Source organism: Mus caroli, unplaced genomic scaffold (genome assembly GCF_978045245.1).
Source record: "Mus caroli unplaced genomic scaffold, Mus_caroli_1 scaffold_7, whole genome shotgun sequence".
Classification (NCBI taxonomy): Eukaryota; Metazoa; Chordata; class Mammalia; order Rodentia; family Muridae; genus Mus; species Mus caroli.
In genome coordinates, this window is record NW_028227262.1 from 95,535,817 (window position 1) to 95,558,963 (window position 23,147).

At 44.6% G+C, this 23,147-nt stretch overlaps 1 protein-coding gene and 1 non-coding gene across 2 annotated transcripts in view; both read right to left on the reverse strand.

The window, feature by feature from the left end:
* LOC147003979 (cyclic AMP-responsive element-binding protein 5-like) overlaps positions 1–23,147 on the reverse strand; it is a 267,689-nt gene that overhangs the window by 103,457 nt on the left and 141,085 nt on the right. The window contains exons 5-6 of the mRNA XM_085840875.1: positions 6,021–6,193; positions 881–1,046 (exon numbers count right to left, since the gene is read on the reverse strand). Of these exons, the coding sequence (XP_085697001.1) occupies positions 881–1,046; positions 6,021–6,193 (339 nt within the window). The remainder of the gene's footprint in view (positions 1–880; positions 1,047–6,020; positions 6,194–23,147) is intronic.
* On the reverse strand, positions 19,790–19,953 carry LOC115031403 (U1 spliceosomal RNA). The gene has a single exon (XR_003837043.1). It is a non-coding gene; the product is annotated as a U1 spliceosomal RNA (small nuclear RNA).

The following is a 23,147-nucleotide window of genomic DNA, read 5'->3' on the forward strand; positions in this document are numbered from 1 at the left end:
TGTAATTTTCTTATTTATGTGTTTGACTCCCTTCTTGTGTAGATGGAAGGACATGGCCTTGGGAAACTGAGATCTGAGATAAACCCTTTCATTGCAGACAGTGAATTGTCTGGACCTCACACCCTCAAAACGAATAGCTCTTAGCTTTCCCATGAGCCCCCTCCTACCTAGCATCACTGGGATGGGCAAACTGTTTTCCTTGCAAATCTTTCCAATTGGCCTCACACACAGCAGCTTGTCAACATTTACTGTAGGCACAAAATGGTGCTCCCTGGCTACTTTCTCTGCAGCTGAGCCTCCCCCATGTCTGCTTCAGACTACACAGGTGAACAAATATGGAGACACTTTCCTGGAAGCTTAGGAGACAGGCCTCCGATTTTCAGGTACAGAAATGAGACTCTGAGCTTCAGGCTTCAATTCACAGTAGGGAATGGTGGTTCCCTTGCAAGACAGGAAGGCCAGAGCTGAGCCACCAAGTGTCAGAGACTTCAAAGACTTCGGTCTTCCTGAATATGAGGTGTTTGACTCAGGGAGTCTCCAAGACATGGGTCTACTCTGTTTCCAAATACTTACAACATTCTTGGGTCTCTGTCCCTTCCTTCCCAACGGAAGGAAGCAGCTGCTGTCAGCCCTGGGCTACCCAATTAGTAGATGAACACACACTCAGTGTGACCAGTAACCAGGCTGAGCCTCAGCCAGCTCCTGCGTGCGAATGATTCTCTTATTTCAGACACTGCCCTGTGTCTTCCGTGGCATGAGGGAGGCAATGTGTACTTTGGGATGCAACAAGCCAACTCTGTCCATCACTGGCTGGTGACTGAGGACATGTGACTTTTCTTCCTGGGCAATAAAACAGAGATGGGGTGGAGCATACACCTACCGCTCGAGCTTCTGGAGAAGGACAGGAAACAGCGTACAGAACTACCTCAGAGCTCTCACGGTGTAAGCATCGGGCCCACATCAGCATCTCTATCCTCACTGTCAGCCTCTTGACCAAGGGTTTTTCTAACAAGGAGATGAACCCTCTGAAGGAGCTACAGTTTTCTCTGCCAAGCAGACCAGCCCTTCTGTGTTCCAGATGAGGAGCTGAGACACAAACATACAATGGTTGCTGAGGTACCAGAGGCCGTATCCAGATTTGGAGACAAGAGCAAAGGGCTGCTTTGCTGGACTTTGGGACACTGAGCCATGTGTTCCTGTCTTCCGGCTCCACCCCTTCCTTCATCTGGCTATAATACTATGTGGTGTTACAACCTTTGACTGTTCAGAAACATTCTATTTCCTCAAGTATCAGTACTTAATGTTTTGTTCCACACATAAAACCCTGTGAGTGGAAGGCTGCTGGCCCCCTTGTCAGAGGTAATTTCTCAAGGCTCTGCCTGGGATTTAACGGAAGCCATATGGTTAAGTCTGTCAACCCTCTCAGAAAGCAATCCCCCTGAAGGGCCCTCGTAAATGTTCTTGGGGCTGTGAAAGATCTAGCAATTTTTAAACAATAAAGCTATGCTCATAGCCGTGATATTCAGCCGAACACAAAGCAGGAAATAATGGATTCTGGTCTGAATTAGTTAAAGGCAGCTTCAACTTGTCCTGACTGAGGGTTGCAGTTGCAAGACAACCTGAAATCTAATCGACAGGAAGGAACTGGCCAGGATGTCCCCAACGTTGGCCTATGGTGGACAGTGACAGCCACAGCTAGGCTTAGGTTGGTTGAGGTATTTAGGAAAACTCTTAATAATGATATCAAACGTGGGATTTGCGGCACATTTTAAACTGTGGTGTCCTATTATCTTGACTTTTAAACTCCCTGTCTGTGAATGCAGCACTTCCCAACCTCTCCTTAGTTGTTTATCACACAGGAATAGTGCTAAGAGCTCCTTGCCTCTGAATGCCTGCCTGTCCCTAGCTAATGGCACTCCGAATGACAATGGCAATCCACACAGCGGAGCCTCCTTGTTCTCCTCCTTGGAGAAAGCAGCCGTGCCTTGCCACCTATGCTTTACTTTCGATTTTTATTCTTTATGGTTTGTTTTTGTTGGTTTTCCTCAGTGTGCCCGAGGGACCATCACTGGACACTACCCATGACATAGCATTAGGAATTGCAAGGAAGCACCAGAAAGCAGCATTGGCTGGGTGTGAAGATGTGGAATCCATGCTAACGGCGCCTTCTTATGGAAAACCAGCTTGACTCCCAACACTCTGCACTGTTTATTATGGGGAAGTAGAGTTGCCTAGCCTCAGCTCCGTGCAAGTAGAGTTTATGCATGATGTAGGCATTTGTACCCCACGGACTAGAATTTGAGTGAAATCAGGGAGGGATTTACCACCTAAGCAGCTTCATGTATGCACTGTTGAAACGTATTGCCAGATCTCCTAGTACAGCTGGCTAACTAATGCAACCAAAATGTTTCACGTGTATCTATTCTATTCTAATGCTAAATGCGTAAAAATTTCATTATAAGCGATTACTGGGATGCCTCCCTCATCATGAGCATGCATTTACCCAGTATACAGAGAAGTAAAAAGCAAGAAGAAAATCCATAGGTCAGTAGGTCAACAGTGCCTCTAGCAACCTGTCAGAACCCTCTACTGTAGAATGTTGTTGAAGAACTCCGTGTCCTTATCTGCATCACCGACCGGAAGAAGGACTGCGCATGTATCACCTAGCACCTCAGAGGGAAACGGACTTCTCTAAGAATGCTTGGCTCTATTAGGATCACCACTTAGCTTCTCCACTAACCACCGGCTCCTCGAGAAATGCCTCATGTTAAGAGAGACACTGAGAGGCGCGTGGGATTTACATTGCGATTACCTGCTCCTGCGCCACGGTTCCCAGCCTTGGCTGACTTGATCCTGAGTTAATGAGCGTGTTATACGATATCTAATAAAAATGACTGGGGTAGAGATACTGTTTGGAATGTGGCACATAGCTGGTTCAAGGCTAAATCGATTTCATCTCTAGTTAACACATGCTTGTTTTCTGTCTTTCTTGTCTCTCCACAACCCATAGCTCATTTTTTTAACCCCATCTGGGAAACTTATCTCCTAAAACACCCCCATCAATCAGCCAAAGACACTCTTCCCGACAGGGCATCTACCAGTTTTACTGAGCACAAGCAGTCACTGGTTTGGAGATGCCTCCCACATTCGCCAAAGCTGCGTGTTTTTCTAGCCTGTCTAACCACCCAAGTGCAATTTGGGATATTTATACTTCCCTGAAGTTTCTATTGAGATAATAGCACTACTTTTACAGAATTGAGCAAAGGGCATAGCAGGGGTCGCCGTGGAATAGAATAGAAGCTGAATCTGCTGAGTGTCTACATACTTAATATTTTTCACTCGTTTTGGTCTGCTTTGTCTCAGTGTCTGCCCCCCTCAGCCCAAGTGTGAAAACTTGATCCCTACAAGGGTATGCACCCTTGGTCGTGGAAGGCTTTACTGATAACTGGCATCACATCCATTTTGCAGACCTTTATGCCAAGCCTCTAAGCTTAAGCTTTACAGCATGAAAAGGGGCTGGGGGCAGGGAAGGAGAGAGAGAGAGAGAGAGAGAGAGAGAGAGAGAGAGAGAGAGAGAGAGAGAGAGAGAGAGAGAGAGAGAGTTGGCTATAGAATCTAAGCCCCAGTGAAAGGGAAGAAAAGACAGGGATAGGAGTCAGGCAGTCCTGTCTCCTGCAAAGTTCCAGTTGTGAACACACCCTCTGGCCACAGCACAAGAGTGTTGTGCGTGGGCACAGGTGGGTCCCAGTCTCTCTAGCTGGATGCAGCTTCAGTACCGAGCCTGAATGAAGACTTTCATTGCTGTGTGCTGTTTTTGTTGGCCAGTCGCCATGACAAACATTTGCAGGTGGCTTGGCCAGATTTTGACACTTAAATATTTGAGGTTGTGATAAAAATCAGAATATTACTACAATATGGTTCTCTATGCTCATGCATGTGCACATGCACGCACACACACACACACACACACACACACACACACACTAGAAATTTTAAAAAGCTATCTGCAATTTCAAATGCTCATTTGCTGACATCTCCCGGGGGAACTCGTATTTTAAAATGAGCACTCATTTCCTCTTTGCTGAGGGAAATAAAAGAGCCAACTATCCCCAAGTGTTACCACCTAGGGTTCCATACTCAATCCACTGGTGAGAAGGGCAGGGCTGGGTCCTGCTGAGCCCCTCGATCATCTGGGCAGAGCTTTGGATGGGTCACGTGGAGGAGAAGAAACCCAGGAGTGACAGGATGTGGGGGTTTTGAATCAACAGAGTAAGCACGACAGGGAAGGATCTGGAGAAAAGAAATAGCCTCCCTCAAGCTGGGCAACGAGACAGAGACAGAGTCCTAAAAGTAACAATTATCTCCTAGAACACATCAGGAGATACACACAACGCCCCCAAGAAGCAGAAAGAATGGCAGAGTGACACAGCCTACAAATGTCACCCAAAATGTACAGTCTGGGGCCAGCTGGGTAAATTATTGACAGAGTCAACACCCATCTTAAAATTTAGTGCTAGCCTTAAAAGGATTGCTTCATAAAACCCAGTGCTGCGTTAACAATGGGGAACACTAAGGGCCTCAGAGAGGGTTGTGGGTAGGGGTACAAGGGGCAGGCGAGGGCTGCAGGGGGGAAAGAATGCTGTAAAACTGCTAGTAAACTCTAGCACATTTTATGTTCCCCCCCCTTGAAAGAAAAATAAAATAATTATAATTAGCTGGTCCAGCTGTGAATTGTCTGCCCGAAGCCAGGGCCCAAGAGAAAAAAGGAGTCCCCCGAGATGCAGGCACCATCTTTAATGAAGCCACATTACCTTCCAAGGACATTGTGGTTTAGAGATAGTGGCAATACTTGCTTTTCAAGTTGCTTGAGAAGAAACCATTAGCAAAGATACTTGGCTAGAACGATACCCGCTTTTCAAAGCAAAAGCAAAGACCCGGACATCCACACTCACTGTCTGTGCTTTGTCCCTCTGAGACACCTAACCGAGAAGTCTGAGACACAGTTCCCTATTCCAGAGCACTCAGGAGTGAGCCAAGGCTTTGTCCTGTGCCCACTCTTGTTCTCAGAGAAAAGGCATTAGGAAAAATTGTAAGGAAGCCTCAAAATTGTGTTTTAAGTCACCACAACTAGCAGCCCCCTGAGAATTCAGACTGCATTTGGAGGTGAGTGCAGACCACAGCAAGTTCCCCTTCTGGTTTCAGGGGCAGCCAATTGCCAGGGCCCATCAGTGTACGCACAAGAAGTCAGTGCCTCTCTTCAGAGGCTGTAAAGAACAAACTCCATCCTCATTCTGGAGATAAGGAAGTGGGGAGGTTAAGAATTCGGCGTTTCTAAGAAGTTGATGAGTAATGCCCGCATTGCTGATGGTCAGACCACACTCTGCAGCAAGGGGCCAAACCAGTCATATGATGTAAAGAAGCGAGAACAATTTCCAGGACATGATATGTATGGATGTCAAGATACTTCTACCAGTTTCCCTCAAGATCTTAACATTGTCTTGTTTCATAAATGAGAGGGAAGGGCCCTGCTTACAAATATAGGCCAATGGAAAGGCCAGGAAGGGCTGATGAGAAAGAAATAACAAGAAAGACAGGTGGGAAGGAAGACCAGAAAGAATGGCAAGTTGTGGAATATACAGGTGGCCCAGCCAAGCAGCTGCAAGGAGTTTGTGGTTGGGGTCACACTGCCAGGAGGTACCTGGGCTAGCAGAACTCCTCTCTGTTGTCACCAAACATTTCTCCTGAGCAGTCTTCTGCGGTCTGCATAACACCACTAATTTTGTCTGCCATTCACAAATCTTATTTGAAGAAATAAGGTCACATAATGAATAGCTTTCGCCCTCAACATCTAGGATCAAAATAGCCCCAAGCAAACGGAGACGCCTTTTCTCATCCAAAGCATCACTCTTTTGGCAGCATCATATTAGACGGTAAAAACAACAAATCCAAGCACTAGAACCAGGGAGAATGTACAAAAGGCTGCCTGAGCTCTTCCAGAGACAGAGAGGAAGTCTTCTTACCCAATCTGGCGGTTGGTGGAAGGAGCCTGAGTGATGACCGAGCTGGACTGGGGAGAAGGCATGGCTTGCTGAATCACAACGCTGCTGTCGTGGTTGGGCATCCGAGTGCTGCCTAGCTGGTGAGCTCCAGGTCCCGTCATGGTCCCACCAACTGTATTATGCATGGAGATATTCTGCCCAGAGAAGACAGAGGAGAAAAGTCAGAAGGAGCCAATGTTTCATCTACTCCCCACACCTCCAAGGCCAAAGCTGGAAATCTGACCATGTTGCCTAAACAGAGTTAGAGCTTCTAGCAAGGCAAGGATTCATCGGTCTTGCTATACCTGAACAGTTAAGAGGAGGTGCCAAAGGAATACTTACCCCAAAAGTAAAACATACCTGGAAATAAATGCCTTGACATTTGCTGAGCATACTGCCACCAGCCATCCCGAGGGAAGGCTCATGTGGCAGGAAGTGAGAAGGGGTAGTGTATACCTCATCTGACTCAGTGATGCACACTGCACCAGAAAAGGGTGGTACAAGATGCTGTGATCTTGTGGATTTCATCCATCTTGTTCTGTGTATGCATCATACCAGGTCGATTTCCTTGCTTTCAGTTCTACAACACTATAGCCACCTACCTTCTTTTCAAAGAATCTTGTATTTTTCTAGATATAATCATGGTGCTACACAATCTATAAACTGTGTAGATTCCAATATAGGTTCGAAAAGTAGGTTCTAATGTAGATTCTACAATGTTATGGCTTTAATAGATCAAACTGGGGCCCTGAGCTCCAGTGTCAAGAATAACACAACATATTTCCGTGTCTTAAAATCACCCTCTGCAACCACATGGATTATTGGAATGCTGGTACATGGAGCAGAGTAGCCCTTCAACAAACGCTATTGCCCAGATGAACTAAAGAAGCAATATCCGAGTCACACAAGGGGCTACTGCCATGCATGGATTTCTGGTGATCCTGATGAAAGCTATGGGGTTTGAAATAAGCTAAAAACAAAAATGCGTTAAATAAGTATATTAGGTAGAAAAGCAAGCCAGTGGGGCACCAAGGCAGGAATGCATACGGAGGCCAAAGAGGACTGATCAAGGCATGAAGGCTGACATGTGACAAAGTCAGAACCTGGAAAACAAGAGAAGATGCACGGACATCAAGGCACAGGCAAGAGTCTGCAGCAGACCCCTGGGCAGGCAGGCAACATGTCGGTCAGCCTAGAAGGGCAGGGGACTTCCAGAGGTCAATAGGAAAATAGGATGAAGATGCTGGGGAAAGAAATGGGGTATCACTTGCAATTCACTTGAGGGAAAAACGTATCTATTTGTCCACACTTTGGTGTTACCCAGGGAAAAAGAAATCAAAGGAGATCATGAAGTGGCCCTTTGAATTTCTTCTGCAAAGAGCAGGATTTCCTGCACTATGTGTTAAATGACAGTGATAACATGTCAGGTACTGGGGGTGGCTACACCCATCACGTGACACCTTTCCCGGGTTTCTGATTTCTGAGCTCTGACCACACAATTTGTAAGGAGTTCAGATGGAAAACAGGCACCTGGCTTAGACTGAGACTTGACTATGTCATCACGGGGTCCCAAAGGCTCAAATATATACACGTGTGACCCGAAAGCTCCTCTTGCACACTGGAAGGATTTTCTGGCAGGAGGAAATTCTGTGGCTAGGCAAATGGAGAAGGAAGGAAATGGTGTGTAGAGACAGGTTTCCGTGCAGGCAGGGGGATTGCTGCATTTTCTTTTATAGGATCTAAGGCTACAAAAGTCACGAGAATAATGATGAAAATAAACATCATGTGTTATTCTTCTTAAAAGTAAACTTTAGCGTCCTTACACACCCAGACCACGGTACGGGTTATCTTCTGTATGTTCATCCCCTCAAAGATACTCATATCTCCATATTTCTTATAATCACCCACATTTCAACACTATGTCCAAAGCCTAGAGGAACTCCGATTCTTCTTTGAAATTCGTGTTATTGTGCTGTTTCCACTGTATATCACAAAAGCTGTACAATTTGATGTTTAGAATTGCATCCCTATAAGCACAGAGGAGAATATAAAACGCATTGCATCGCCTTAAGTTCCCCAGGACAATTCTTTTCTGTCATCCCCAGATGTAGTTTCAAATCCAACCAGTTTGTCCCAAGCATTCCTTCTCTGTCTACATCTCCATGCCTTGTCCCACCAGCAGAGGTAGGGTCTCAACCTGTAGGTCACGACCCCTTTAGGGTTGCCTATCAGATATCCTGCATATCAGATATTTCCATCACAGTTCATAACAGTAGCACAATTACAGCCGTGAAGTTGCAAATACAATTTTATAGTTGGAGTTCACCACAACATGAGGAACTGTATTGAAGGCTCACAGCATTAGGAAGGTTGAGAACCTCTGCTTTAGTGGGAGACCTTCTTCACTCTTGCTTGGCTCTCCTCTCTCCTCCTTCCCATACACGACACTAAATGTACAACCCATCACACTGCACACAGGGCCCAGTATGCATGCCCACCCTCAGCCACTGCATGGCTTCTTTGCTTTGAAAGATGCTAACAGCACCATTTATAACATCCCTGATTACTGTAGGACCTTCCCTAACTAATAGTTCATCTACTCCCTTCTTCCCTCTGGTTCTTAGTAACTCGTCCCACCCACCTATTTGGAACTCTCCTGCCTGCATTCTGATCTTACTCCATGTTGGACCCTGCAATATTGTTTTGTTTTGTTTGGATGGCAATGCTCTTAGGTTCTGACTTCACCCTTCACCTCTTGGACTATCCATTCTATGGGAAATTTCTACACCTCTCTAATGATGGGAACCATTTCCTCTGTAGGAGTTTTCATGAGATTATATCTGTTCTTGATCATATAAATATCTATTCCTTCCCTCACCTGCTACCACACTGAGAACTAAATCCGGTTTTGCTCTCCACTGGGACTCCATCACCACATACCATGTGGGTGTGTGGTGAAGGCAGAGGGCTCAGTGATGCACAGGACAGTATCCCTAGGCTATTCAGACTGTGGAGCCTTCTGCCTTTGTTCCCTGGCCTTGGAGAGTGCTAGCATCACACCTGCTCACCTTGAAATCTGAAATCAAGTTAACAGCAATAGAGTTTTAGATGTTAAGGAACATGTTCTCAGGTACAGGCTGAAGAACCTAAGGAGGTCAGAACTAAGACAGAAGAATGGAGAGAAAAGCCTTTGAAAGTACCCAAAGAGACCCATGAATGCTCAGTGGTTGGCTTCTCGCCTTTGTTACAAATGACCAATAATCTTCTTTACGTGAGCCATGTAAACCAGGGAAAGCCAGGCTCAGGGAGCTCCTCAGGAAGCTTGGTTCACTTCTGTTTTTATTTGAAAGCATAGCATGTTAAATTAGAGAATGAAGTTTCAGCCCAAGATGCCAAAGCTTAAGAACCTTTTCTGAAAATCATTAAGAGAAAGTAATTATTATCTAGGAATAAGGCCTTCTTATTACATCTTCCCCAATAATTTTGAAAGAGCTCTGTTTCTTTCTGAGGTCCTACAAAATGACTTCTGAATCATGTTTTCATAATTCCCCTTCACACACACACACACACACACACACACACACACACACACACACACACAAACACACATTCTGCATGCTGACTTCCCTTGGACCCAGAGAGTGATTTTAAAACACTTTGGAAAAAATAAGTATTCTGGTAATAGCATCCTCACTTCACACCTGGAGGTGACTGTTTTCTTTCAGCATTATGTAGGAATTCAAACATGAAATTATTTTCTGAGTTCACGTCGTCCCAATTTTGCATTCAAAATCTGCCATATTGATAAAAGAATAGCATTTTGCATACAGAAAAATTCAACATCCAATTTCAAAAACACAAGGAGTGAGTTATCTTGCTGATTTATTTTTGATAGTGCTGGCGGGTAGATTTGAAGCTAGTGAAAGAATGTCGCCAAACAGACAGCACGGATGGATGTCAGTTCACAGACAAAGATCAGAAGTGTGTGCCTTGAATTAAGTTCAGCCTTTGGCCTTTCTTGTTCGACAACCTTTATCAACAGTTTGGATGAAGATATAAAAATCATGCTTGTCAAATCTGCAGTTGACACAAAGTTGGGAGACAGAGCTAATGTTCTGGAAAGCAGAATCACGTTTTCCTTGAGCCAACTGTGTGATCTGGCTTCCAAAAATGCTAACATAAATCTAGGTTGTTTTAGAAGTGAAACGTCCTGATCAGGGGAAGTAATTATTCCACTGTAAGGTACGTTGGGCTGACCACATTTGGCCACCACATTTTAAGGGAGAAATTGACAAATAGGAGGGAAAGAGAGTAATGAATGCATTAAAAATGCACTGCATGGAGAACGGCCCAGGAAGCAGGGAATATTTAGTCTGAGAGGGGAAGACCTAGAGGGTCATGCTAAATGCCTTCAAATATTTGCAGGATTAGACAGAGTCTGCATCACTCCAAGCGCATAAGTCCAGAACATGCAATAATGATGCTAAGAAGTCAGTAATAGCCGAGCGGTTGTGGCACACACCTTTAATCCCAGCACTTGGGAGGCAGAGGCAGGCAGATTTCTGAGTTCGAGGCCAGCCCAGTCTACAAAGTGAGTTTCAGGACAGCCAGGGCTACACAGAGAAACCCTGTCTCAAAAAAGAAGGAGGAGGAGAAGAAGTCAATAATAACTAAAACTCATGTGTCTATGTTAAAGCAGACACTGTGATAGATACTTTATAAAGCACATCTGTAGTGCAATCCTACAAGGTGGGCATCATTGCCTATATTTTAAGAAAGAGAACAAAAGTTACCATCACCTATAATGCCACCAACTTCTGGCCACCATCTGTCTTATGGGTCAATACTTAAAAAATAGAAATTTGACCTTATGTCAGAATAGTTTTATTAGTATGTAGAAATATCCAAAGACAAAATAAAATCTCCCATAAATACTCAGTTCCCTGGGTCTAGTGTAAGCCAGGACCAATGACCATCATCTGTGCTCAGGGGTATCCAGGATTCTTGCATCGGGATGGAAACAGTGCAAGATGACTTCCAGATCTCTTTCATAGCAAAGACATGGGTTATACATGGGCTCACATGTTTTAGATGATCAGGTACATATAGTATTTTTGAAATTGTACTAGGTTGAGAGTTAGGTTTCTCCCATGCTATTCTCCCCCTCACCCCCATTGGTGTCACGTAACCTAGACAAATCACTCAGGAACCCCTTGCTCAATAGCTTCAACATTATACAGGGTTAGGGGAGCCCAGAACCATATAGTTTGTCAATTCTACACCTCTGGCACTCCACAAGTCTCTTCTGCTACATATTATGAGTCATTAAATATTCAAAACAGACACTTGGGACTGTGATTCATTTGCTTACAAGGTAATTTTTTTAAATCTATAACTGTAAGCTTTCGTGGAAGGGAACCTTTCAAAAGTTACAAAATTCTGCCAGATGGAAAGGATCTGGAAAGGTGCTGTCTCTTAGCCATCAAAAAATGGAAGCTCCACAGACTATAAAAGGTCTTTAACAAAGTTCCCCATCTATGACTGACACCTCTCAGCCTTCCCTTGACATCGCCCTCTGTTCTTGCCCAGAAATGCATTGCTTTCAATTCATTGCTGTTCTGAGGCATGCAGGGTGTGAATGGGATGAGAACCAGGGAAGTAATGAGTCTTGATTGCAAGCTGAGGGAGCCTGAGGTAGAGTGGTAATTGTCTTTCTGCATGCATGGGCTTGGAGCACAATACACAAAAAAACAACTTAGTGTACAAGAATGTACATCCGTGTTCTTTAAAAATAACTATAATTTCAGGGTGTGGTAATGAAGGATGAAGGGAAGTGGACCACAAATGAAAGTAAAGGTTAGCATGCACAGTCCAACCAAGGAGGATTCCCACAAGATTCCAGAATGCTATCTTCAAATCTACATTCTATCCAACTGCCCAGGTGTGGAGACTTTACAAGTCTCTTCATAAAGATCCAGGGTCACCCTGATGCGCATTTACAAGCCAAGTTGTGCAATCTTGGAGTTGTCTGCATTTTAATGATGCCCGGGGAAGTTATGAAGACTTCCAGAACTTTCCAGAGCTAAATATCCAATGAAGTGCATCCAAAAGGTGGCTATGACATTCACAGAATAACAAGTTCTACGCCTCTAGATGGAATTGGGATTTTGGAGGTGTAGTGGGTCCTGAGTTTTTCTTTGGTGCTATCAGTGGCTATGCCAGTATTTGGTGGCTGTCTTGCCAAGAGAGTAGGCTGTTCTGCAGATGAGGGTATAGTATAGAAGAATTAGAAGAATCACAAAATGGGAAAGGCACCAGGGTTCAGCCATGTAGGAGCGCTCTCTCTCTCTCTCTCTCTCTCTCTCTCTCTCTCTCTCTCTCTCTCTCTCTCTCCAAACCCTGCACTTTAGTGGAGTCAGATGGAGCAGGATGCAGCACAGTGCAGGTTAAGAAAGCTCACCAGGTAACTTCTACAGGACAGAGAGGGAGAGGAAAGTATGGGGTTTTGTGAAAACCCCCAGCTTTGATAAACAAGTTTAAGCTTTACTTTCTAAGAGTTTGCTACTGAAGAATTCTAAAAGGGATGAGGTACAGGGTCAAGGGGACATAAGCATGGGATCAGCTAGACATCGGGTCAAGTCTACACCAGCTCTTTATAATTTGGGCCATTTTAGTTCTCAGAAACCAACCATTCTCAATCTACAACAGAGATAACCATCTAAGGACAGACTTGCCACCATATGTGAAACAGAGCTATCCCAGCACTGTGAGTGAGAGCATAGTGTGTCACTTTCCTTATAGTAAAGTAACATGAAGCTTAGAGTGGGGGAGGCAGCTTCTCAGAGCTCTTCCCATGACTAATAAGAATAGAAATCATTTTTATAATGGCCCGGCACTTATGAAGCAATACCATATGTCAGAAAATCCAGCCTTTAAGAGGTAAATAACGTGAGCAGCCACAGTTCCTAGATGAGGAAAGCGAGGCACCGAGAGACTGAGTAGAATGGCCTAGACCCAGGTGCTCAGAGCTGTAAATAAGTTCACAAGATGGAAGTGGCGCTGTTGCAATTGTTGTGTAGTGAGAATGTTTCCTTTTGGAGAGGGACATGGCAAAACATCAAGCCTATCTGGGCTCCTTGAATGACCGGCACAGAGAGTGGTCAAGTAATGCTGAACTGTGTCCTGAGAATCACAGCCCATGTATCACACCATTTCTACAGATCCACACCTTCACCAGCTTCATCCCTGCAAATGCTTAGTGTGACACCATTCATTCATCTCAAAGCAAAAGTGGCTCCTCTCTGACTTGGGGGAAGATGGTGCAGTAAAAACAGCTTGATCATGGCTGGTGAAACCCTCAGTGGCCTGGGCTCTTTGCACAAAACCAAAAGTAGATGGTCCCCTCAGGGGCCTTTCCGGTCTGGAGTCTGTGTGATTCACAACAGCACACCCACCTAAATGGTCACACTCTCCTCCAGTGCCCAGACTTCTATCATTTGCCCTAATACTGGGGTGGAGCACCTGAGCCCTTCCTGGGTGCAGTTTATAGCTACTCATTTAATACCATAGTAAAATACCCCAGACAATAAACATCTTCTCAGGTGCCACCCTTAACTGTGAGAAAGTTTCCAGGTGTCTCTCAAAGGCCCCGCCCCTTCCGTTACAGATTCACCCACCTAGAACTGTCCATGTCTGGTCTCACCTCCTCTTTATTACCCTCACTGTTTCCACTTAATAGGTTCATATGGCAGTGTGGCTTGGATATAGTTTGTGTGCCTCCAAGGGTTCATGGGCTACAATTTCATTCTCTTTGTGAGGGAAGAGAAGGCAAAATTTAATCCCACTGTGATATTTCGAGGTGAGTCTTTCACAAGGTGACTCACAAGGTGATTCCATAAAGTGTGCAGGCTGGGATCCCACGGTTGAATTCTAGCGGTTTAATAGGAAGGAAAGAGATCAGAGGCTCTAGTGCATGTATCTGTCTCTGGCCCTTGCATCCTTCTCAGCATCCTGTCAACAAGATGAATACAGACACCCAGGACCTTTCCCCTAAAGATACCACTTACCCATCCTGTAGTGTTGTGTTATGTTATCAGCAAGAAAAACTGAAATAATTCCCATGGGCTAAGAGGAAAATGTCTCTACCGTACCCACACTCTAGAATTAGAATTAAGCCAATGTCAATAGTTACTGTTCCTGGAGTCATGAGGGCATTAGAAAAACCAGACTCAGGCCATCAAAAATGATCAGATGCACCGATCACTGATAGGATCTCTCCATGATCAAAACCTTCCAGTCATCTGCTCATTCCACTGTGGCATGGAAGGACTGCTGTAGTCTATCTACTACCTTCTATATGTGCCTCCAAGCTATTCACAAGATGCCCTCCACTAACCTTTGCAATAGTATCCAGCAAACCACACCCCCATCTCCTCCCCCTGTACCATTCATGTACACAGGGTTCCTAAGAGTTAGGCACCAGTTTCACCTTTGCACATATTCTCTGGATTCAGCTCATTCTTCAAGCACCAGACTGTGTTACCTTCTCTGCAGAGCCTTGGACCCCTTTCTTATTATCTGTCTCAGTTCTTTGTCCCTCTGTCCTCCCTGCCATTTCAAGAGACAGCTGCATTCTTCTAAGCAGAGCCAGTGCCTGTGTTCATAGTGGGTGCTCAGTAGATGTGCCCTATACCCAGTTGTTCAGTAAGCAAGTGCTGTATGTTCCTAGGCAAAGATGTGGTATTGGTGTGCTTCAAATTTCTCACTTGGGAAACAGGAACAGTCTTACCTTATAAAGGTTTTTGTAAAATTAAATTAGGTGATATAAGCCCTGTGTTTAATGTTGTGTTGGCTACATTCAGCATCCATTCACACCTCACTGGAGTTACCATGGTGCTCATCACTACAATTACCAGCAACAGTGGCGCTGCAGCATCTGCAGCATCCTTCACCTCCTCCTCTGCTCTCCACTCGCCCACGCACCTTCTATCAAGGCTCTTGGAATACACTGGCAGGTATTTATTTTAAGGCCACCTTGTCCTCTCCTTTTTGAATGCTTAGGTGACAAGGGCAGGTTCTGACCCAATGTGATTGCTGAGTAAATCTACATAAAGTGTAGTTAGCACTTGAAAAGAAAAAAGAAAAACACAGGCCTTCTTGCTGCTGCCAATGGCTCACAGGGTGGCAGAAGGGCTGAGAAGAAGGTGACACACACACTCGGCCTGAGGAATACTTCACCTAGGCTCACCCACAACAGAAACAGAGATGATGCATCATCAATGGCTGACTGTCGGCATTTTGATGGACAGTGGGCTGGTCCACAGGCCTGGTCACAGTCCACCACGAAGCACATAATCTCACTTAGCGCTTTGAGTTTTGTTTTTATGATTCCAACCACCAACCACCATCTTGCTGTTTTTTGGGGTTTTGTTTTGTTTTGTTTTGTTTTTTAACCACTAGTTCTGGAGAGATTTGTCATCTAGTTTGATCCTCCAGCTTCATGCTGCCATCCCAGCTTTCAACTCTTCAGGTCCCTTCCCAGACCTTTGGAGACCCCGCTATTGATAAGCTGACATAACCTTACCCACTCTTACAGCACCTCCCCATTCCAAAGCCTACAGCTCAGAATGATGTCTATTAAAAGGCCATGGTCACCCTCATCCTTAACATTATTCCTAAGCTCACATCTTCCGACTCAAACCCACTGTCTAGCTCAGTCATCTAGCCACCTCATACTACATATAAAGACCATATCCTCCACACCATGGCCTGCACAAGCTCAGAGCCCCCTCTCTGCCTACCTACATCCTCTTTGAAAACTGATCAACAGCATTTTCTCACGTACACACAGAGGACAGTCACACTTGATTCCTTCCAACATAAGGGGAAGGGCTAGTGCTATTAGGGAGATAGTGTTACTTCATCCATTTTCCTAACACACAGTATCTAGACTCAACCTTTCTGCCTTCTCTCTTCTGATGCCTCTTAATCTCAGAATGTCTCCCCTCCGCTCTCTTTGTCAGGTTTACCTTGGATGCCACTTTCTTGATGTCTCTGCTTGTCTAAAAGCACTGCTGTCCTCTCCTTTGAAGCACAATTTACGTGATGCATCTGGTATAGTAACTCCCAAGAAGTCCAGGAAAGTGTTCATCTGACTTGCTTCTCTTGTGGCCCCCCATTTCCAAACTGACATAGAATAAATTGTCTGCTGGCTGAATTGAAAAAATAGTTCTAATTTCTGAGACAATGCCACAGAAGCACAAAGTCACGACTTCTCATTGCTCATGTCCTACACAGTCACCTCAAGGCTGAGATCCTAACAGAAAGAGATGACAAGTCCTGGCTTCCCTGGCCTTCCTATGCATGCAACATGGTGTTTAGCAGTCTCCTCTAAGGGTACTATGCCATCAGCTTCAACCAGAGCCACCAAGTGAACACTGAGGAAGCCAAAGGCAAGGACCAGAAGCAAAAGGGAACCTGAGTCCTGGAGAAGGTATGGGGAAGGTAAACAGGTGGCAGCAGTTACCTGGGCAGGTTCTCACACCACCATGAATACGGAAAACAATAGGGTCACATCCCACAAGGGGTACTAAGCAAACAGGACAATGTAGAACAGTTGCCAGGAGGTGGCTAGTTCTGGAATGACTAGGTAAATCTCCCTTCCTTCCTGACCAGAACCTTGTTAGTTTACTGAAAAAAAAAAAAAAAAAAAAAAAAGAGTATACATGAAACTACCATGGGGATGCCAAGGGACATGTCTCTCCAGTTTGTCAAAGAGCAGAAACATAACCATCACACTCTCTGGAAGCCACATAGGACATATGACCTGAGAGGACAGATGCCTTTGCTTGCCCTTGCCCAAGCCCTGCTCTTCCTCAGCTCTTGATCTTTCCTGGGTGAAAGAACTGGAAGGGAGGGCTGTCTAGTACAATGAAACTGCTGGAAAACTACCTTGCCTAGAGCGTTGGTTGAGCATTTGACAACAGGATAGCCTGACCTCTGAGACAATGGAGAACGAGTTGCTGGTCCTTCATCTTGGGCTGGTAGAACTCGTCAGGTGGCTCTCTGTGAATAGCCTTGCTTTGTAAATTGTTCAGTGCTGGGGAACAGGGCTGCTACAATGAGGCTCTCATGACCCATCTGGACTCAGCAGCCTCTTGATGTTTTGGAAATCACCAGCTTTCCTGGAGCACAGGTACCTCCTGGTTGTCATGCTAGCTGGCTTGTTCCATCTCGGAAGCCAAACAAACCCAAAACTGAGCAACGCAAGAGAGAAGTCAGCGAGGTGTTGGGTTAACCATGTTTGGTAATGGGCGAGCAATAAAATGAGGTAACATCTTTCTCTTGAACATGGCAAGAGAAACAGCATTAGCCATCCAGCATAGGAGAAACTAGTTACACTGGGTATGACAGTCCTCCGGGAAGCTTCTGAACATCATGCCCAGATATTAAAGTTTTAAACATTTCTGCCAGCAGCATCTTGAATCTTCTATATCCTCAGGGATCCAAAGAAGTGGAAGAAGGCCAGTGAGGTAGCTTCCATTTGCATAGAATGGCTATGATGTCCCAAAGTGTGCATTATGTCACCTATGACTGCCACAATTCCATTTTGTCCTGACATCCTTGAGACCAGACACTGTCTGTCTCAGTGGACTGATGGCCTCCTAGACACCTGCATTGCTCCCCAGACCAGGCACTTGCTGCAGCATCCTTAGAAGCTCCTGAGTATTTCAGAAAATTACAATTCTGTTTCTTTGATCCATGTTCCCCAGTCCATCCTTCCCATTCACAACACTCCCATGCACCCCTTCCAAGCTACCCACTGCACTCTTTCTGATTCCTGTCCTGAAAACAAGGAATTACAAAGAGAAAACTACATAGAAACACCACCTGGCTCTATTTTTCCCCACCAAATGTGTCTATGAGTTGTAAAACACCTTTTCAAAACATGGATTCATTTCTCTATGGGATACTCTGTCTCCCATTCCTATTGCACCCCTTTATCTTAAAATCAATTTTCCTCCATCACACCATCGTTCCAATGTGCTGTGAGCCTTACAGGGCACAGAGCAGAGTGGAAGCCGACTTGAATATACAATCAAAAACACCCAACACATTTACATGTTTAAGAAATGCACATTACTCTTATCACATTACTCTTACTGTACAAGCAAGGTATTCATAATATACTGTTTCACTAGAGAAAATCAATATGAGGAAAATGAATAACACACATACACACAATGAGACATGCATTGTGATAAATATTTGTGCCTTATGGATTAAAGGTACTCAAATGATAGAGAAACCTTGGTTTGAGAGAAGGACATACCTGGTTTTCTGCTCCATCCCACCTGTCTTAACTGGAAAACTTAAGATATCTAACTTTACTGCCTAACATCTAAGGTCACATAGTAACAAAATAAATTCACTCCATCTACTCATGATTCAGAACTCATGATAGGACAGAGAGAAACAATAGAAGACAGAGTTAAGATGTGTCCCCGTCCTGTGGTGTGCTCAAGTTAACCCAGCCCCACCCCACAGAGATGAGCCCAGACAAGCATCACTCCTCTGAACCTGGGGACACACCCTCCAAACAAAGTCTTGCTCTGAGGCCACAGCTTCCTATTTGTCGACATTCCTGCTGGCAAGACAATTGGGCTTGGCATAAGAAGGGCTTTATATGTGAGAATCACAGAAGGAAGAATTTGGCACCTGGTGTTTATGTACCATAAAGCCATCACCAGACTGAGCACAAGTCTCTTTTCAGCCAAAATTCCTGGGCAGGAGGCAAGGAGGTGGTTCGGAACTGCATTTTTCTACCTAGACAACCGGGATATATGGGTTGACTTGCTAAGCAACATGCTAATGCCATGAGAGAGTTTTCCTTAGGTGTCAGCACCCAGCAGCTTCCGCCTCTTGTGGTGTGACACCTGGTCTATAGACCTTCAGTAGCTGGAACACTAGAGTGTCTCCTGGGTTCCTTTCCATTTCAGTGTGCTCTACTGTCAGTTTCAGGATGTGCAGACTTGCTGGCTATTGGAGAAACTTTTTAAAAAAGATACGTTTCCTAACTTACAATAGACATGCTAAGAAAGTTGGAGACCCCAGTAACAGCCATGACTACATTGCTGGAACTTTTAGTGAATTGTCAGAGCAAAGGACTCATAGTTGCTCCAGTAAAGTGAAGTTTCTGTTGTCTGGGGTGTGTGTGTGTGTGTGTGTGTGTGTGTGTATTTGAGTGTGTTTATCTCTTGCTTGCTTGCTTTACACATGAATATGAGTGTGTGTGTGTGTGTGTGTGTGTGTTTGTCTCTTGCTTGCTTTACAGATGAACATGACTCTGTGTGTGTGTGTGTGTGTGTATTTGGGTGTGTGTGTTTATCTCTGGCTTGCTTGCTTTACACATGAATATGAGTGTGTATGTGTGTGTGTGTTTGTCTCTTGCTTGCTTTACAGATGAACATGACTCTGTGTGTGTGTGTGTGTGTGTGTGTGTGTGTGTATGTGGTCCATGCTTAATATTTGTCATCTGGTTCCTGTATAAGAGACAAATTGTAGGCCTTTCTGCAAAGAAATAGATTTCTCAGATGTATTTGACAGTCATCTAGTTTACTAGTCACCTTATAAAATAGTTGAATTTGAAATTTTGAATTGGTTTGAAGAAAATCCGAAAGAATTTGAGTGCTGGAATGCATTTCCTTTTTCTTTTCCTTTTTCTTTTTTTCTTTTTTCTTTTTTTTTTTAACCAGGGGAGAGTGCAAACACAGTCCCCGACTACCACAAATTATGCAGTCCAGTTTCCCTCATTTGGGGAAATCGCAGGGATCAGCACATCCAGAGTGCAATGGATAAGCCTCGCCCTGGGAAAACCACCGTTGTGATCATGGTATCTCCCCTGCCAGGTAAGTATGCATTTTCAAGATTATATCTGCTGGGAAAATGTATGCCGCACACAAGAAAGAGATGACCCCAGAGCACTTGAGTGATCTTTCCTCTGCTGAAGAAGCTTCGCCTGTGAAGCTTCTCTGAAGCTGTCCCTGGGGCTAATAACTCTGGATAGCTGTGTTTCTATCAACTCCATCTTTGTTTCCACAGAACAATAATATTTAGAGATAAAACCTAATCTCCCACTCCCAGCCTAGGAGAGGTCACTTCCAGGAGCCTAGGTTCTCAGTAATGTCTTATCTTGCACACTGATCTATTGATCCCAAAATCTTTTCACACCACCCCAGTTGATAAAGCATTAGGGGAGAAGAGCAAAGAAAGTGCTCTCTCTCTGTCTCTGTCTCTGTCTCTGTCTCTGTCTCTGTCTCTGTCTCTCTCTCTCTCTCTCTCTCTCTCTCTCTGTCTCTCTCTCTCTCTGAAAGCATATAGTGCATGGAAAGAAAGCTGGTGCATAAAGTCTGCAAAATAGTCATATGGAACTCCAGAGGAGACTAAGAAATGTGGAGTGTTCAATCAGGGATGATGGGGAGGATGGGGATGATGGGGAGGATGGGGATGATGGGGAGGATGGAGGGATTATGGTTTTTGTCTTAATTTTTGTGACACGATCCAATCACATCTACTTAAGAGTGTCCTGAAGCACTAGCACAGACAAATATCCAAAAATTCCTCTTAAATTCAGCCTTTGTAGAAGTCTGCTTGCCCCATCAGCTGACTCCAGTGAACATTCTACATTCACACACACATTATACCAAGAGTTCTTGGTATGTTCAATTAAATAAAGAGTCCCTGAAAAACTTGGAAAATCCTGCTGCCTTCAAAGAGAGACTCTGGCTAATGGCTGACTGGTGAATTACAGGGTGGATGGAGAGGGATACTCTCCTACCTGCAGGCACAGTCCTATGACCCAAAGGGTGTTGGGCTGCAGAGTCACAACCCCTTAATATGCAGAATTTCATGGCTCGGTTTCTGCCAAAAGGTAGGAAAATGAAAAGGAACAAGAAAATTCCCCAAACAAAGGAAGCACATCTCTAACACTAAGGAAGACCCAGCAGGGAAAGAATTTATCTACAGGAATGAAGGCAGGGCCTTAGATGGGCAGATCTCACACTGGACTCCTATGCATCCAGGGAAGACAGAGAGAAGAGAATGACAAGAGCTGGAGATTTCCTTATGAGCGTTCTGAAGGAAAGGCACCAGAGAGAGCCTTGGATCCAGTCCTTGCCTTGGCTCAGAGGAAGACAGAGCCCTGAGGCCAATATCCACTCAAAGGCAGAGCTCGAGTGTGTGTCTCCTGACTCTTGCTGCAGATTCGTTCAGCTGCAGCAAGATTGTGTTTTACACTTCTGCTTCCTACTCATATTTAGACCTTGATATGCTTGACCCACGAAGGAATGACTTCATGTTGGGGGAAAGAAAAGTTAAGAATCTTTGGAGGGAGAGGTTGGTCGAGTTGATGACTATAAGCCTGCCATTACTGCCTGGCAGGCTGAAGAAAAGGAAAGGGACTCTCTTGGAAGGACGCTGAGCTTCAGTTCTGGTCACTTGGAATCCCCCATGGCAGGAGACCTGAGGATATTTGCAATTATACTGTACTCGTTCCTCACGTCTCCTCAAAAACAAAACAAAACAAAACAAAACAACAATAAGAAAAAGCAACAAGTTCTCTGCTTTTCTGTTGATATTCCTCCTTTCCACTTCAGTGCCCATGGCCATTTGAGCTATTTACTGGATTCACACTGGATAATGTTCTGATTTAAAAAAAAAAACAAAACAAAAAAAAAAAAACAGGCTTAAATAACCTGGTGTAGCTGCAGGGACAGGAAAACTCAATTGCCACTATGGCTTTGTATACAGATTGTGTCACACTCAAGGCTGAAATCCTAAACTATGTATTTTTACCCCCTCGACGCTGCCTATTGTGTGCTTATAAACAGGAACCTGGCAGCGTGTCAGGGGTGCAAATTGATTTCCTTTCCCAAATAAAATTGTAAAAAGCAAATAAACAAGGTTACGTGGGCTAATGAAACATTACATGCCAGGCTGGGGAGAATTCCTTTCAAATGTATTTTCTTGTGCAAAAGCAACACAAAGCATCCGTGAAAGGCTCTTTCATAAACAACGTGTTTACACAAGAATGCATTACTTGAAAGAAAAGGAAAACTAGGGTGTACCACCCATGATAGATTTGGATTATGTTTTATGAAATAAATTGGGGGGGTGTAGAAAGGGGGATGGTCAGTGTTAGAGAATATGAAAATTAAGCTGCTTAAAAGTAAGATGGAATTTCTTGTTTGACACATTATTATTTATCCGAGTGTTTTCATAACGTATCAACAGACTTAAGAAGCCCACTTTCAGGTTTATCCTAATGGAATGAATCTCACTTGGGGAAGAAAGTGAATGAGGTGGCCCACCTCACTCCAAGATCCTGGGAGAGCTCACTTGGCTGACTGCATCCGTGGAAACATCTCCTGGAGAGTGGCCTATTTCCTAATGGAGATGTCGTGGCCAGCTGGAAGCAGTTTCAGTAATCGAATGTGTAAGAAACTTCGCTGTAAATTGCCTACCTCATACTTTATAACAAAGAATGGTGAATTTGGCCCTAAAGCCAAAGCCATCCCAGGTGGACCATGAGCCTCAGACCGAATCACCCACATCATCTCCCATCTTCAAAAACATTTCTGCCTGAGAAACTGGATAGCATAGATCCTGGTAGCACTTACATATGCAAAGTCCCAAAACATCTGACATGTGCTCAGAAGGAAGGATTCAATAATCTGGGCAAGGGCAAGGCAGGAAAGGGTTAAGGATGAAGCTTAATTGGTCAATTGCCTGTGGCTCAAGCAAGAAGACCTGCAGTTTGAGCTCTAGCACCTAATTTAAAAACAAAATCCCCAGGTTTGCTTGTAATGCCATCAGGGAGGAGGCAGAAATGGAAGGGTCGCTGGGGCTTTCTGACCAACCAGTCTCATCAAGCCTGAAAGCCTAAGGTCCCTGGGAGAGACCCTGTCTGAAAAAGACAAAGGGGAATGACTTCTAAGGAAAGATACCTAATGTTCGTCTCTGTTACACATATGAACACATATATGTACACATATTATGTCCCCCAACACACACACACACACACACACACACACACACACACACACACACACA